General features: G+C 58.2%; 1 protein-coding gene across 1 annotated transcript; it reads right to left on the bottom strand.

Moving 5' to 3' along the window:
- Positions 1 to 6,062: 6,062 nt before the first annotated feature.
- LOC311438558 (maestro heat-like repeat-containing protein family member 7) lies at positions 6,063 to 12,846 on the bottom strand (the record flags this gene model as incomplete). Its single annotated transcript, XM_084523038.1, has 14 exons — positions 6,063 to 6,460; positions 6,678 to 6,737; positions 6,874 to 6,970; positions 7,099 to 7,200; positions 7,516 to 7,671; positions 7,839 to 8,015; positions 8,265 to 8,402; positions 8,634 to 8,748; positions 10,670 to 10,807; positions 10,897 to 11,084; positions 11,483 to 11,630; positions 11,943 to 12,097; positions 12,284 to 12,456; positions 12,726 to 12,846. 14 exons carry the CDS (start codon positions 12,844 to 12,846, stop codon positions 6,261 to 6,263), a joined length of 1,968 nt encoding a protein of 655 aa, XP_084379164.1. The 3' UTR covers positions 6,063 to 6,260.
- Positions 12,847 to 17,661: the final 4,815 nt, after the last annotated feature.

The raw sequence follows: 17,661 nt of genomic DNA, 5'->3' as shown, positions 1-17,661 counted from the left end.
GGGTGCACGCTGTCGCCGTGCCTTGTCCCACAGCCAGCGTGACCCCAGCGTGGGGGCGAGGAGCAGGCACCGCGGCTGCCTTTTGTTTGGGAGCAGGAGGATTTCAGGCGGCCGGGGCTGTTACATTTACACTTTCCCGCTCGGATGCTGAGTGATTTACCGCTCCCTGCTCCTGCAGCTGGCTGCCTTTCTTCCAGGTAGAGGCAGCTCGGCGTTGCCTCAGCACCTGAGCCGCACAAAAGGCAACACGTGGCAGCCCTGAGCCGCGGCGCTGCCGCTTCGCTCGCTGCAGGGTGCTCGGAGAGGTCGCCGTGAGGGCCTGGGGGACATGCAGCGAGCAAGAGGAGAGTCCTGGGGGCAAGGTGCTTGGAAGAAAATGATCCTCCCGATACACAGGAGGGGTTTAGGCACACCACCTGCCCTCCTCTCCTGGCGGCAGGCCCCCCAGTCCCCGCTCTCCACCACCACGGGGACATCTCCTCCCGGGCAGACCCCCACGCAACGCACCCCGCCGCAGCCGGCCTGACACCCAAGCAGTTTCCCATCATAAAACGTCCTCCTGCTGTGCTTTAAAGTCTGAAAGCCGCGACGGACAGCTAACGAGGCTCATCTTTTCCCAGGCAAACAAACGCTGCCTGCCGGGGGTGGGGTGGGGGGGCCGCTGCCAGGGAGGCAGCTCTTTCGAAAGGCGACCAAATGGAAACCAGCAGTGCTCCCACGGTGCTGCGGCCCCAGCTGCAAGGCCCTCCTGCCCTGCAGGCTTCGAGCTCTAGCAAAGCTTTGGCATTGTATTTTATTTATTTTATTATTTTTTTCTCTCTGTCCCGCTGCGCCTCCCTCATGCCGCATCCCACAGCCGGTGGCCCGGTGCCGCTGGGTGGCCCTGTCCCGGGGCACCCCGGTGCTGCCGTCCAGCGCGGGGCTGGGGGAGCTGCCCCAGCTCCCGGCACGCAGCCCCCGCCAGCTCCACGTCTGGGACAGCACGGCGGCCAAAAAGTGTCACCGTGGCAACCCTGCAGGATGACTGGGCTGTTCTCCCCTCCTTTTGGTGGAGAAAGGAGGGGGTTTGGAAATGCCGGCGTCTCCGGCAGCCGCTCCGCGCCCGACACGCAGGGCCTGCCCCCACCTGGGGCTGCCTTGATGTGGCATTTTTTGGGGTGAAAGCCACCTTTTGGGGCTGCAACCTGAGGGTCAAGTGGCTCGGGGCAGCCTCACAGCCTTGTTTGACCACCACCCACCACGGCAAACCCTGCTGGTGGCTTCGCACCCTGTTCTGAGGGACTGCAAAGCCCTCACACGAAGCAGCCGGGACCCCAACCTCCTCACTGGGGCCCTCGCCATGCCCACGGGGGATGCCAGATGGATTTCTGGGCTGTTCTTCATGGAGCAAACAGGCAGTGTGAGCAACGGGAAGCATCCCATGGGAGCCTTCTGCAGCTAGCATCCTGCGAGGGACAATGTCACAGCATTTTACTGCTGTCTGCAAAAGGCATCCCCCCTTCCAGAGGTGAAGCACGCAGAGCCACGAAGGTGGGCGTTTGGGAAGGACCCAAGTTGCTCAGACAGGGAGTGGGAATAATTGGAAACGCAGATTTTCCTGAAGAGGAAACCTGGCGAGCGCGAGCGCTTGGCTGAGCGGGGAGCACATTACCCATCTGTGTGTGCGGGGGTGAGCTGCCCCTGGCTGGGGGAGCACAGCAGAAGCACTTCAGGAGCTGGAGCCCACCCGCACCCTTCCCATCGATGCAGAGAGGATGGGATGGTGCCTACTGGGGCCAGCGTGCTGTACCCTCACCTGCTGCACCGCGGGGCACGGGTCTGCAGCAGGGGAAGGTCCCTGTGGTGCTAGCACAGAGCCCGAGGCAGCAGCAGGGTGCCCGTGGGGAAGCACGTGAGCAGCCACCCAGCGAATGCACTGCATAGTTCCCCACGTCGCGAGCTCCCTGCGCTGCTTTGCAACACCTGGAGCCCCCGAGCGGAGCGGGGCAGGCGGAGGTCCCCAGCCCCGGCCACCTCGCAGGGCGGCTCCTCTTGCCCTGCTGCCCGGCCACGTGCTGCAGCAAGCTTTCGTCTGGCTGAGTCATGGCGTGGTGGAGATGGCCTGGCCCGTTCCCAAGCCGGATATCAGCGGCAAAAGAGCCGAGCAATGCATGGGAGAGAAGGGCAAGCACGAGCACTTGCTCCCGAGCAGCAGATATGCAGCCACTCGGGCACAGCTGAGAGCTCACCGCAGCCTGCACAGCAACCTCCTCCCTGGGAAGAAGAGGGGAGCGACCCCCCTTCCTCTCCGAGGGCTGGGGATCCCTGTGCAGCATCGGCAGGGAGAGAGGTGGCCTCAGAGGGGCCATGCGTGTCACCCAGCTGCCCGCCTGCCCCCTGGGGCAATGCCCGCTCCCTCCCGCTTGGCCTCTGCCAGGCGTGAGCACCCGGCGCGTCCCGGCGTCCCCCTCCCTCCCCGCTCCTCCGTGACTCATCCACTCCAGGGGGAAATCAATACTTCTGCACGTATCAGACGAAGCACGGAGAAAAGCTTTTCATGGGAATGGGGCCGAGGCGGATGCTTCTCGCATGCCTCATCCACGCGGCTCGCCCTTAGGTCTCTGCCTCTCAGCTGGGTGTGGGAAATGGCACTTGCTTCCCGTCCTGCGGCGTGGTGGTGACAGAGAGGTGCTTGCCGGAGCAGGGGCAGTCCTGAGCTTGGGCCAGGCGAGAGCAGGGCTGCAGGAGAGAGCCGGGTCTGTCAAGGTGACACAGGTTTGGGGGAGAGTCCCATGATCAATGCTGGTGTCCAGCAGCCCTGGGGCTGCCACCTCCCCTCTCCCAGAATTCGCTCGGCATCTCCCCCAGAAAGGAGTGGTTGGCTTTGACTCAGGCTCAGCTGAAAAAGGAAAAAAAAAATAAGAAAGAAAAAAAAATTGAAGTCCTTTGCTCCAGCAAGACTCAAAATAGGAGCCGTTTCCTCCCTGGGAAGAGGAAATTCCTAGCTCCCCACGGAGGAGCTCGTGATGGCTGGCGCTGCGGGACCGCGCTGCCCTGGCCACATTCCTGCTGTCCATCAGTCTGTCCCGTCCCTTTCTGGTGCTGGCCACCTCCGAGCTCCTCTGGGACTGACCAACATTTAGCTTTATGGATAGCCCCGCCATAAATCTCTCTTCTGATTTATGAGCCCTTCCCACCTGCCTGGGACAGCACGAGCTGGGGAGGAATGACCCAGGGAAAAGGCCGGCGCTGTCGAGCCTGTCCACTGTGGCCACCCCGTCCCTGCACACTCTGCTCATCTCCCAGACCCCGCAGCTCCAGCCAGCCTCCTGCACGGCGTAGATGTGCCAAGCTGCTTGACTGCTGGCTGGAGCACATCTGGCCGACACGCTTCAAGCCGGCTCCTAGCCCTCCTGCTTTCCCCGCTGCGTTTTTTCAGCTGTCCTGCTCTCCTTTTGGCAAGCTTTCTGCTCTCCAGTGTCAGCCTTCACCCGGTGCTCCCCGTCCCTTCCCGTCTGCCGTGTGGGGTCTGTATGGGACTGTCCTATCTGCTCTTTGTTCTTCGGTATGTGTTTCACTGTGGCTCTGAACGTGGCATTTTTCTGTAGCTCTCAGGCAGCTTGGAGGCCTCTGGCTTTCTGGACCACACTGTTGAGAAATTTGGGATTGGCCTGTTGTTTTTTTGTTTGTTTGTTTTGATGTGTTTCTTCATGCTTACACAGTACCTCACCTTGAAACTGAATAGCCACACGCTGGATGTCTCCTGCTTTATGCCCAGATTAAAACCAAGTAGCATCACAGCTGTCCCAAACCCTCCTGAGCTAGTCCCCACGTGCTGCACAAGAGCAGATCTGGAGGAGCATCCTCTCCTGACAATTCTCAGACTGCGTCTTGAGGGATGGCACCATTTATTGCATTCAGAGATTTTATCCTTACATTTTGTCCCCCGGTGCTTTGATCCAGTCCATGAGTGAAGTTAGTTGAAGTGTCCTCTTAGTACTGCCTGATTCTGTGATGAAGGAACCACTTCTCTGCTCTGTGAGCGTCCCTTGCATCCCAAAACGTGCCTCATGCCCTACCGCAGCTCAGCGCTCCCCCTCTGAACCATCTTCTGATCCCCACCCTGAGGGTCCCGATCTCTCTGCGTGTCCTGGGTCTCACCTGTAGGACTGGCAGGGTTTCAGCCCTACCACAGGCAGGTCCTGGGCGCCGGCATCTGGCCAAGCAGCAGGACATAGCCTGCAAGTCACCCTCAGACACTCACCTGCAGCCTGATATGGGACCATCGGCTTCTGTGCCACGATCTGAGCATCTTCCCCTTGGCAGGCAAAGGCAGCGAGCATCGGGGCGCCCTGCTGGAGTTGCTGGTGGCACGTGAAACAACAGCAGCACCTTCCCAAAGAGCCTGACCCGCTCCCTAACCCCAGCGATGAGGAGACGGGCCATTTTCTCCCAGCGCTTGGAAGCTGCCTTTGGCTCGTCTTCACTTGCTCAGCAAACACCCCTGAACAGGTCAGCACTTTCTTCACAGCAAAGCTATGTGAGGAATTTCTCCTGAGGCAGCTGGACCCTTTCCAAAGAGGGTGAGCTGCCAAATCCTGCTTCCCCCCACCCCCTGCAGCCCCTCAGCTCCTCAGCAGAGCAACAAGGTGCAAACTCGGCCCCCGAAGGCTTGCTGTGCTTCTGTCCTTCCTCAAGCAGTGCTGGGCACCGGGGGGTGGTGGGCAAGGGGAGTCTCCCTGATGTGCAGGCTGGGCAGCCCGGGGAACTCACGGGTATTGCTGCCTCATCTTTGCTTTTATCTTGCGTTGCTGGAGTTGGAGGAGGCTTCTCAGAGCTTCTCCAGCTCCTAGGCTCACGTGCTCAGGCAAGACATTCAGCTTTGCAGTAAGAGCCCACCCCTAGCAGCCCCAGCATGGAGAGGCACTTGTGTCCTCACAGGCACGCTTCTCCGTGATGGGTTCTCTCAGAGCTTTAGGATGTAGGGCACGGAGCCCTTCAAAGCACGGTGAGCACCAAACCATGGCCATGCTCTGCAGGGTCCCTCCCTCCACCTGCTGTGAGCCATCCACCCTGGGCCTGCGCCGAAAAGATAAGTGTGGCGAGCTGGAGGAGGAGCACGCCCTCCAGGCATGGATACCAAACCACCCCCTGCACGGCAAAACCAGCTGGAGCTGAAGCTGCTTTTTCCAGTACCTGAAACTTCCTCCCACGTAGGAGCTCTGCTGCTGGCTGTGGGAGGAAGGCTGCTTATCTGCGTTGTGATATGGGTTCATGACTTCCCTGTCCCACTGACTCACAGCCACCCCTGCCCGGGCCCTGTGCCCTGCAGCTGCCTTTTTGGCACATCACCCTGGCAGCACAGCTGGACGCTCATCTGCTTCGTTTCTCCGGTGATGATTCATGGGCAGGAAAGTTGGCTTTTCTCTTCTGCCCATCTGCTCTGGAGGCAAAAGAGCATCCCAAGGGGATGTGGCCCACTTGCACCTTCATCGCAAGGGCCCTTGAAAGCCAGGTGCCTCTGAGAAGTGATCGGGTCAGCCTTGGCCTCCCATGTGAGCAGGTCAGCTTTGGCCTCCCAGGGCCTGGCAATTCAAACGCACCTAGGATGTTACTGAAGCCCAGGTACCAAGTGTGGGCACCTTCTCAGGTTTCTACTGGAGTAGCTCTGGAAACACGGGGCCTGTTCTTTCCTCGTTCCCTGAAGGTGCAGATCAACACTGGGGAACAACCACAAGCCCCTGAAATCTCCCTCCCCTCTGCCCACACCTCCCCTCTCCTGCACAAGCACAGAAGTCGGGCACAGAGGGACCCCGGGGCTCTGGCAGGCGGGCCCCAGACCTGCTGCACGCTGGGGAGCAGCGCAGCAGCGTCACCACCACGCCAGGAGACTCCTGTGCAGACGGTGCAGCAGGAGGGTGCCGCAACCATCCCACCGAGACAGGCTTATGCTGAGCACTGTCCAGCATCTCCTCCCACTTCTCTGTTGGCCATACTGGCCCCCAGGTAACTTCCAGTCACTTAGGGGCCCAAGTCTTCCACGATTTCATTGCCGCAAAGGAAAGACACGCAGACGAGGGGAATCACAGAATCACAGAACTTCTAGGTTGGAAGAGAAGAAGCAAGACTGCTTGTCTGGGGAAGGCCAAGAAGATCCAGGAGCAAGCGAAGGGGGCAGGAAGGTCCTGAAGGCTGGAGGTGCGACACATGCTGGGAGAGTCCAGGGGACACCCAGCCTTCCACACACTTTTGGGTGGCCCCAGCACGCAGGGTGCCTGCCATCATCCCTGCGCACAGCAACAGCAGCACAGGAAGGACAGTACAGAGCGCTTCATCTTCCACGCCTTCCAGAGCCGGTAGCTCGGCCCTCGTAATCCAGGTACAGTGTGTGGCAACCTCACTGCAGCTCGTATAATGAAGAGGGTCTGAGTTGCGAGCGAAGAGACAGAGGAACTGACGTCGTCCGTCATGCCTTGAATGGCTGTGAGAGAGAGGAGCGGAGGCAAGGTCAGAGCCTGTGTCTGCGGGGACCCCGGGAAGGGCCCCATCCCTGGAAGTATTCAAGCAAGGTTGGACGGGGCTTTCAGCACCCTGGTCTAGCGCAAGGCATCCCTGACCAGGCAGATGGGTTGGAGTTCGATGACACGTGGTTCGATGAGCAGGGGGCAATCCGCTGACACCCCACTGCCCTCACTCACCTTCATAGATGATGGGGAGCTCCTCCTCATGCCAATCCCTCACTCGCCGTGCAATGAGCCCTAGGTAGTACACACAGCCTGTCACAAACCCTTCCCAGCAGCACCCCTTCCCCATCTCCCCCCTGCAGGCCCTGCTGGCCGGGCCACCTCCTCCTCCTCCCCTTGGGCACAGAGGGACCCCGGGGCTCGGGCTCACCGATGAACCTGACGGCCTCCAATCGCAAGGGCTCCTGTGGGCTCTGCAGGTACGGCAGGCTCTGGTGCAGGTGCTCACCCAGGCGGTTGTCTTCCAGCTGCACAAGAGAGAGCGCAAGGGCATGGGGCTGGTGCAGAGCCTCCCCCCCGGACAGCTGCCTGCCCCATGCCCTGGGGTGCTGTGGGCTTGTCCAGTCCGAGTCGGGGCCTTCAGAGCTGTCCTTACCAGGCACTCGCTGAGTCTCCATGTTTGCTTTCTCTCCAGCAGGTCCACGAGCTGCGTCCTCTGCAGGAATTTGGCAGCATCGAGAAGGGTTTCCTCCGCGGCCTGAAGAGCAGCAGAGACTTTTAAGTGGCACCCCCAGTTCTCAGGGGACCTGGGTCCCCAGCCCCTTGGCGAGGCTGCAGGGGCTGCACGCCTCTGCACGGCCCAGGGTGCTGTGTGGGGCAGGCTGACCACAGGGAGCAGGCGTCTGCTCCGCGGTGTAGTGCCCGAGGGAGCTGGGGCTGGATGCAGGGAGCAGGGATGGCAGCAGAGCCCACGTCTCCGTCCCTGCGGCAGGCCTCGCTGTGGGTGCTCAGTCCCACCCCGGGGTGTCAGCATCGCCCTCCCCAAATGCCCACGCTGGGCAGAGAAGCCAACCTTGGCCACTTGCTGGTTCTCGTCGTGCAAGTGGAAGAACAGCGGGATCACACCCTGGCGCACGTGTGTCTTCAGCTGCTCTTTTTCCCTTGCTGCAAAAAGGTTCATCACGTATCTGAAGAAGTGGATGGACTGCAGCTGCGTGGAGCTGGATTCCTGGTGGGAAGGAAGAAGCGAAGACCTCAGCACCAGCTGCTCCAGGCCCACCTGGGCAAGGGTGTGAAAATTCACAGGGCACAATGCTTCCTGACAGCACCCAACACCCATCAGGAAAGGCACCGGCCCTCGGAGACCCCCGCTGGGCCCTGTGCCCTCAGCCTTACACTGTCAAAGAACGCTGGCAGGCTCTCTGCCAGCTGCAGAGCGGTGGGGCTGGCCGTGCTGATGGTCATCTCCTTGAGCACTTTTTTGAGCACAAACAGGGCGTTTCCAGCCACGTTCCCTTCCAACTCTGGCAGTATCTCCATGATCTCTGGCAGCAGAAACTTCATTTTTTTCGCCTGTGGGGAGCAACAACACCGTGTTGGGCTGTGCTGGCAAACACTCTCAGGCTGTCAGAGCCCACAGTGCCCAGAAGCCACAGTCCTGCCCCAAAGGACTTGGGCAGGCGCATGGGGAGGCACAAGAGTTGGGAGCAGCTCCCACAGCACTCGGTGCCCAGCCAAGTCCAAGGAACGGTGTTAGCCAGCATCTCTGGCCCAGAGCCACACCACCAATGGGGTGTGTTCAGCCAGCTGAACCCTGCTTACCACATAGGGTCTTCTGCTGAGCATCTTGAGGCCCTTGAGCACCACCTGACGCATCGCCGTGCACTCACTCCTCAGGTATCTTGGGAAGAGCGGCAGGACTCGAACACACTCCATTCCGAGGTCCTTACAGGCCAGCATCTGAAAAACATGCCTCAGTCAAGGCTGGAATTGGCCGGCAGAGACCTCGCTCACGGGAGGCACGAGAAACCGCAGACAAGTGTCACTCTGGCAGCGTGTGCCAAGGGGATGAGCCCCAAGGGGCCCCCCCTGCCCCAGCTCCACCGGCCGACCTCTCCCCACAGCTGTGGCCCCCAGAGGGTGGAGTGGCGAGAGGCAGCTCAGGCCGGCACCGCTTGCCATTGGGCTCACCTCGACCAGGAAGGCCATGGCGGGGACCTTCCAGCGTGGCTCGTTGCTGCTGAGCCATGTTTCCAGATACAGCACAATCCGTTGGCAGTCTCTTATTGCGACAAATTTCATCGCCCTGGCAGAGGGAAGAAGGCAGGGTGAGTCCTGAGCAGGAGTCCTGAGCAGAAGTCCTGAGCAGGATGGGCGAAGTGCTCCTGGCTCTGTTCCAGCAGCACCAGCATTTCATGCTCACGGAGGCCTGGTCTTTCCCCACCTCTCCTTGCAGGGAGAAAGCCAGGGCCCCACAGCAGCGGGCACCTCGGGTGCACAATGGGCTTCCTGCCTGTTATATATGGAGTGGTAATTTGTGTCGAGAAAATGGTTGATATTAATAAAGAAGGGGAAGATTTGGGAATGTGGCCATGGGGGTTGGAAAGCCCCGTGGTTGAGATAACATTAGGCTCCTAACGACGAGGCCATCAGGAATATAAAAGAGTTTAGAGGGAACAAAGAAGGGTGATTCAGGAGACTCCATGCAGTCTCCCTTTCTTGTTCTCCAGCTGGTCTCTTGTTCTCCAGCCGTTAAGGCATGGATGTTTCTGGGTGTTTGCTGTTGTTACATTCAAAGTTGTTTGACCAATTAAAAGTTGTTTTGAAAAGAACTGCTGTGGAGAGAAGGGTATAAGAGGGGAGCCTGCCCTCAAGAAAGAAGAAGAAAAAAAGGCAACACGATGAAGTTAAGTCATCAATAAAGAAGCAGGAAAAAGAAGTGAAGAGGAACAGGCTGGCAGAACGGAGACAGGACGGGAACAGGCACTTTGATCGCCTCATGAAGATAGGCTCGGCCAGACTCAGCAAACCGCTCAGAGAAGCTCGTACAGAAAGTCGCTGGAAATGGCGCACTGGAGCTGGAGAGAAGCTGGAGCTGAGAGAAGCGGAGCCGCGCACACAACTGCCCCTCGCTGGTAAGCAGTTGCGCATTATGGGGAATCATACGTCCTTAGGAACAAAGACCGTCCTGGTAACCTTACAGCTTATTCTCCTTATTAACAATTGGACAGTTTATGAGCCTGAAATATGGGACCAAACTGAGGTCAAGGTGTGGGACTCTGCAACTAAACACGACAAGGTTGCAGTGGGATTGCTCGGCACCTGGCGATCAGTCTCTGAGGCCTTAAAGAGCCCTGGGGGGCCACAGTCAGAAACGTGTGGTTTGCCAGACAGTGAGGGAGCTGCGGGCTCCTTTACTGATCTGACTGCTACGCCATGGGCCCCTCTGCTGCTACAGCCATCGAAGGCTTTTGCTGTTACGCTCTCTGTTGACGTGAACGTGCCTTTTGACCCAGGCCTATTGGCCTTGAAAACGAGATGGATATGCTTTTCTTCGATCCGGGAAGAACGGGATACATAAGGCCTGAAGACCGAGTTGCTTGACAACTTACAGCGAGACATATTGTTCAAAGGGAATGGAAAATGGAGACTTGTTAGTACTCAAGAAAAGGAATGGAAAATGGAGACTGTTAAGTCATGGAACTTAGAGGATTGTTTGTTACCTTTCCTGATTGTACGTATGTATAGGCATACTTGTGTTTAGTACGTAAAGCAATGTTCTGTATATTTAGAATGTTTGATGTTTGTGTGTGCGTGTTGGTGGAGAGTAGACTCCCTGCACACCCAACGCTGTTTACTTGCCTTTTATACCTTTTATACCTTTTAGAAATATTTGTTTTACCTCATTTATAACACTGCCCCTTCTGAGGAGACCTCATTCGTGCCCATGGGCGACTGATGTGCCCCGGGCTCTGCCGGTGTCCCTCAGTGCCTCCTGCCCTGCCCTGGGGGGTTGTCCTCGGGAGGGGAGGCCAGCACTGTGGCAGAGGACTGCTCTTGCGCAGCCACCCTCTCTCAGGCTCTGCCCTTGTGCTCGCAAGAGCCAAGGCTGCAGCCCCTTTCGCTGAGAAATGGGGCCCCTGTCAGCCACCACCAAGGGGATTGGATGGGGCTCCCCGTCTGCAGGGGAGAAATGCCGGGGGGAGAAGGGAGCAGGGTGCCCTCACCTGGCCAGCAGACCCACTGCCCAGTGGTGGCTCTCAACGTGGAGTAGCGTCTCCCAGACATTCCTCTGTTCCAATTCAAGCACCAGCTTATCAAACCCAACACGGCAGAGCAGTGCTTTCAGAGTCAGCACTGCAAACCTGTAGGCAGAGCACAGCCCAGGTCACACCCGGATCCCTGGCCCAGGCTCCAGGACCATGGGAAGGATGGGAGGAGGGGGACGGAGCACCTGCTGGGGCTGGTGGCAATGCCCTCCTCCTGCTGGCATTCCCTGAAGAAGGTCTCCACCTCTTCTGGTGTCTGCTGCGCGCTTGCGAAGATTTGGAAGAGCAACACCATCAGGGGTAGACAGAAGCTCATCTCCGCCTCCATTGGGTAGTTGGCTGGCCGAAGGAGCTCCCGCAGCACCCTGGTTGCCTGCAGACAAGACCCAGAGATGGCACTCACTGCTGAGCCAGCCCCGTGGCACGGCCCCAGCGTGGGAGGCCGAGGCTCAGGTGCAGACGTGGGCCACGGGAGATGCAGGCAGAGCACCCGGCCTGGCTCCCAGCCAGAGCTGAGCCACAGGCAGCCTCCCTGGGGCGGTGGCAACGTGCCCTGGCTGAGCCTCCTGCGGCCTGCCACCAGCCTGGGCTCTCCGTCCGAGCCCCTGCAGCCTGCTGGGCTGTGCCTTGGCCCTGGCCTGTCCCCTAAAATGCCCTAAGCCAGGTTTGCAGCCCACCGCCTGAGGCAGGGAGACGTAGTGACAGGGGAGGAGGGATAGCTGCCCCGAGATGCAGCCCCTGGGGGGAGAGAGGGCTTGTTCAGAAACTCACGGCCAGGGTGAAGACATCCGTGTTGTCCCCGTCAGAGGTGGACGTCCTGTGAAAGGGCCAGTCCTTCAGCACGCGGCACAGCTCCGCCATCACCGTCTTTTTAGTCCGGGACGAGACGACCATCACCCTCCACATGGTCACGGCAGCTCTGCAGGGCCAGAGAGCTGGGTCAGGGGGGCCTTGGCCACAGCACCAAGACCTGGGCACCCGTGGCCTGGGCTGGCCGCCAGTCCTGCCTCTGCCCCCTGCCCCTCACAGGCAGCCCCTGGCGGGCCGTGTGGGGCAGGGAGGGATTGTGGTGGCAGGCTCTGGGGCTGATGTGCCAGGGCTGGGAAATGGGGCGATGCAGGGCTCGGCCCCTGCAGAGCACCCTGAAAACTGCCATCTGCCTGGCAGCTGGCGCTGGACGGGCTCGAAAGGCTGGCGTGCCCCGAGCCATCAGGGCAGGCGGGCCCCATACCTGTCGCACGCTGGGGAGCAGCGCAGCAGCGTCACCACCACGTCGTGGGGGTGCTCCTCGGCCAGTTCCAGAAGGCTCTTGTCCAGGCGGTGCTGGGCAGACTTTTCTGTGTTGGACACGAGCCACTGGTAGATGCTCCTCAAGATTCCGGGTGCCTGAAGGAGAAAGGGCTGAGAGTGGGGCTGCTGCCAGAGCAATCCCTTTCCTGGGGTCCACTGACAAGCGCTTCTCTTCCCACCACTCAGGGCTGGCCAAAAACGGTGTCACATGCCCAGCAGACGGAGCTTCAAGGGGGGCACACGATCCCCCAGGGGCTTGAGACCCACTGACTGGATACTTACATGACGTGGATGGATGACACTGTGTAGTACACGCTTATCCAGCTCGACTGCAATGGCCTCCTGCTCCTGCTGCTGGTCCCTTTCCTGCTCCTGCTTCTGGACCCTGTCCTGATCCTGCTGTTGCTGCTGCTGCTGCTGCTGCTGCTGCTGCTTCTGTTCTGTCTGGTCCCAGCCTGGATTTGGTGAAGACCAAGCACAGACAGAGCTGAGGCACTGAGCCCAATCTCTCTTGTGCATGCATGGGAGCCAGGTGTTCCCCAGCAGACGCGACATGGTAAGGGCGGAGAGCCCTGCACCCCACGGCCTGCCTCTCCCTGCTCATCCCATGGGGTCGGACGGTTCCCCTCGCCCCTTGCCACATGGGACAGCAGCTCCTGTGAGGACGGCAAGGGGCAGAGGCAGCTCGCAGCTGCCAGCCCTTCAGCCCAGCTTGGCCTCTCACCTGCCTGCAGCACCTGCACCTCGGTCAGCTCATAGGGCTGCTGCGCTGGGGGGGCATTAAGCTTGGCCTCCTCCTCCTCCGTCCAGGCCGGCTTGGGCATGCTGGGGTCTCTCCCCGCCATGCTGCTGAGGTCTGGCCTCAAGGGCTCCCACCACAGGGATGGGAAACGCTTCCAGGAAGCACCAAAGACACGGGCAGCAGGAATGGGGTGGCTCTGCAGGGACTCCTTGCAGCTCCACTCCTTCCCGACCTGTCCCGCCTCGTCCTCCAGGAAAAGTGGGGAAACCAGGCTGCCAGCAGCATTTCTATCCCTGAGGTCACAAAGGGCCCCGTGCCCCGTTGCCTGGACACGGCCCGCATCATGACAGCTCACAAAGGGCCCCGCGACCCGCTGCCACCTGCCTCGCCCCTCAGCCTCCTCCTGCCACCCCATCCCCTCACGGCTTCCCACCAGCCTGGCTCTGAGGGCCTTCCTGCCAGCCTGGCCCCTGGTAGCCTCCAGCCTCCGCAGCCCCTCCAGTCCTCCCACCACCCACCCCCTCACGGCTTCCCAGTGCCCCAGCAGCAGCCCCTTGTCACAGGGCCACCAAGCGCTGGCTGGGAAGGGACCTGCGGGGCTGGCTCACCAAACTTGTGGTGACAACGTCAGAGTGCCAAGACCCATACACCTCTGTGTCTATATTTCCAGGGCATAAGGAACTGGATGGATGGTCAACAGCTACTGTGACGCCCACGTGGAGCCCAGTGACGAGTGGTGTCCCTAAGGGGTCTGTACTGGGACTGCTGTAATTAAACATCTCTGTCGGTGACACGGGCAGTGGGATTGAGCACGCCCTCAGCAAGAGGGCAGACAACACCAAGCTGAGTGATGGTTGGACCAGACGGGCTTGGAGGTCTTTTCCAGCCTTCATGATTCTATGATTTGTGAGGGGTGCAACCCCCCTTTTTGCTGTCACTCAAGGAAATTGTTATTCCAGCGTGTTAGCCTTGCACTGGAGGCATAGCGGCTCTTTAGGAAGGACACGCTGGCAAGATGAGGTGGGGCTGTTGCCCTTCATGGGAGCGAGCAGCTGGAGTGTATGGAGCTCTGTCTGGAATGGCTGAGGAGCTGGCTGAGAGTTTATGGCTTACGATGAAAGGCAGGGGAAGGAAAGGTGACATTATAGTGGGTGCAGGTCACTTGACCAGCAAGATCAAGTAAATGAGGCCTTCTACAGACAGATAGGAGCAGCCTCATGTTTGCAGGCACTGGTCCTCACCAGGGCCTTCAACCATTCTGATTGTCTGCTGGGGGGACAACACAACAGGGCATACAGGCATACGCGATCCAGGAGGCTCCTGGCCTGCGTTGATACCTTCCTTCTCCACGCAATAGAGGAGCCAAGGCTTTAGGCGGCCTTGTCTGCACTGACTGTGAGATGGTGGAGCTGAAAAACTTCCCTCTCTATTTCCACTCCTCAGGAGGCTGTGGAGAGCAATGAGCTTGCCTCTTAGCCTTCTTTTCTCTGAACTAGCCCACAACCCAGATGTCCTCAGCCTCTCCTCACAGGACATGCCTTCCAGTCCTTTTTTTACCAGCTCTGCTGCCCTCTTCTGGAGGCATTCAGATGTCTTAACTTCCTTTTTAGATTGTAGAGCCCAGAACTGCACACCATATTCAAGGTGGGGCCACACCAATGCTAAATAGAGCAGGAGAATCACATGTTTTACCAGCTGGCTATTTTATGTTGAATGCCCCAAATGGCAGTTTTGAAATGCCCCAGCTGCCAGGGCAAACACCTGGCTCACTGGTGACCAGTTCCCCCTTTCTGCAGAGCCGTTTTCCAGCCGCTCATCTCCCAGTCTGCACACGCGTCCAGCATTGCTCTGTCCCAGCCGCAGATACTAGCATTCGTACTGGTTGAATTTCTGCAGCCTGAGAACAACCATCCTGACACAGGGACAAGCACCCGCTGTGCCACATGGATGGGAGCTCGTGAGGCTGCGCACAACATGTCTGGCACATCACCTGCCTGGCAGGGCTCAGCTCCTCTGTCTTCCCCAGCACAAGGGGGTCCAGGCAGGGAAGATGGGGAGCCCTGCTCCTTTGCCAAGAATCGCCTTCCCCTTCCAGCACCGCCTGCTCCAGCCCTGCTGCTGGGGACGTTTCACTGTCTCTGCTTGCCATCGTGTGGTAGAGGCACGCACTGGCCTTGTATGGGGAGAGCAGTCCTGCGGGAAGTGTGTCAGCCAGGGACGGGCAGGACAGTGACAGCACCCAGGGAGGGAAGTGCTCCTGTGGCAGGGAGCAGAGCTGCTCCCCTCCTGCATGGTGGGCACAGAGTTGCACCAAGCTTGCTCAGAGGGGAGCGGGGCTAAGCTGAGGGTGCTTGTGGGGGCACAGGGCTGGTGTGAGTGTCTGCTCTGCGGCTGCAATGATGGCAACGGAGCTGACCTGAGCATACTCAGAGGGACACTCAACTTTGGCAGGGATTAAAGCAGCTGTTCTCAGCAGTGAGCACCTAGGAAATAAGTGGTTTTAGAGAGAAAGAGCAGGAACAGAAGTCCAGCACTTCCTGCTTCAAGGCCAGCATCCCCTAGCCCAGCATGCTGATCCCTCTGCCCCTTAGGGGATAAAGCCATTCTCCCAAAGTCTGTTGCCAGATTCTCCTCTGCAGCACTGAAACACCGGCCACGTACAGAAAGAGCCTCTTGCATCTCCAGCAGGGGTGAGACGTTCAGGACAGGGACTCACTCCACTGGAGAACCTTTCCTCAACCATCTGCCCTCCTTCCCCTCTGTCTCTGCACACAGCTCAGGTTCCTGTGGCCAGAGCTGGGAAGCCTGTTGGACCTGCAGAGCGTTGGCCTGCGTGGCCACCCAGAGCTGCCTGCCCTGACGGCCAGGGCCCTGCCTCTGCCTAGAAACAGCCCCCGGGAGGGTGGTGGCAGTAATTAAACATCTCTGTCGGTGACACGGGCAGTGGGATTGAGCGCGCCCTCAGCAAGAGGACAGACAACACCAAGCTGAGTGGTGCAGGTGACATGCCGGAGGGCAGGGATGCCATCCAGAGGGCCCCGGGCAGGCCTGAGAGGTGGGCCCGTGTGGACCTCATGGAGTTCACCAACACCAAGCGCAAGGTCCTGCACCTGGGCTGGGACAATCCCAAACATGAATCCAGGCTGAATCCACTGTCCCTGGGGGTGTTTAAGGAAAGGTTGGATGTAGTGGTTAAGGACGTGGTTTCGTAGGTGATATTGCTGGTAGGGGGATGGTTGGACCAGGTGATCTTGGAGGTCTTTCCCAGCCTTCATGATTCTATGGTTCTCTGATTCTATACCTACTGACTTCAGTACACCCGAGGCAAAAGATACCAGATGACTAGTTGGTTGCTTGTCCATTCCATTCCCTATCTGCATTGCAAATGATGCATTTAAGATTACCAAGCTGTGTCTTTCTTAAGAAGACCATGGCAGCTTCTGTGGAAGGTCCCATGCCCTCAGCACTGGGGCTGCTCAGGCAGCCATGGGTGTTCCTCCTGCTGAATCAAGCAAGTAGAAGAGAAGCCCATAAGTGAGGTCAGTGTTTACTTATTTTTCAAGTTGTTACTGGGGATCATTTCCATCTGTCTCAGACAGTTTTGAGAAGAGATCCTTCTGCCAGACACAAAGCAGCCAGTGAATTGCAGCTGTGTCTCAGCTGTAGCTGGAGGGGATGGGCTGGGGCAGATGGAAGCAAACATTTTGCCAATACTTGGTTCCTGAGACAGTGTTTAGAGCTCTCTGCTGTCACATCAAATCAGAGGAAGATGTCGTGAACTGCTCATGTAAATTCTCTTATTTCCAGGAGGCCTAGATGCTGTCTTCTCTCACGTTCACTTCTTGAGGTGCTCCTCAGCCATGCCTATAAAAAGGGTACTGGAGCTGGAGAAGGGCCACCTACTCTTTAAAGTCACCCTAAACAGAAGTGAGAAGGGCTGTGTGCACCTTTTGCAGCTTTTGTTTTCCCTGTTAAACTGTTACCTTGATTCAGGAGCCTTCCAGCCTTCCTTATCCCACAACAGAGGGGACTGAATGAGAGAAGCTGTATGGGTGTTCAACTGCTGGCTGGGGTCAACCCACCACACTCATGTTCTCCACTTGGTTTAGTGGAGCTTCCCTGTCTCCCAAGGAGGAAACACGTTATTCTCCCTAGAAATGTCATATCTGCTGCTAAGCCCTTTTGTTACACAGGAGTGAGATGCATGAGTTTGAGAGATGCACTGTGTGCACTGAGTAACGCATCCTGCTAGCGACCGCAGCGTTACCAGTGTGAACCAGGAAAGATAAGGGCTTTCTAACACTCTGTGTTACTGGGTCTGAGAGCCAGAGGTGCTGCTTTAGCTTTTATGAGCTACTCAAAGGATCCAGTTCCTGGGATTCAAGTTGGCAATCTGCCTGAAGAGGCCCAGCCTACAAGGGGTGTGTAGGCAACACAGGATTTGCTCTTGATTTTCTCCAGGTGTTAGTCCCCCTTCTCAAAGGAGGACTAGCCTGGGTGCAAAGGGCTCTTTTAGTCAGACCCAGAGGAGTATGAATGGAATAGACTGATGAAGGTATCTTCTCCAGTACTCTGAGATTACAGCAAAGGCTTTCTGCTGTCTAGTATGTTGTGAGACCTGGAGCTGTTGATTGCAGAAAAACTCCTCATACAGCTGCCTTCTCCGCAAATTGCCATTTCTCTGTGATGATACTTTAAAACTGGATTCAAAAAGAAAAAAAATAAAAAATAAAGTGGTAGAAGAAGAGGAAGTAGCCCTCATCTTTGCCTTGGTGGGGGTGGGAGACAGAAACAGGATTTTTAAAAGGTAGATTTTCCTAGAGAGAACTCAGAGCACCCCTGTGTCTGCTTAGCAGTGTGATATCCAAAGCACTTCTCCAATTAAGCCTGTCTTGCTATGCGTAGTTAAAAGCAGCAA

This window comes from Aythya ferina (genome assembly GCF_964211825.1).
Source record: "Aythya ferina genome assembly, chromosome: 6".
NCBI classification, from domain to species: domain Eukaryota; kingdom Metazoa; phylum Chordata; class Aves; order Anseriformes; family Anatidae; genus Aythya; species Aythya ferina.
This window is presented reverse-complemented; position numbering and strand designations above follow the sequence as displayed.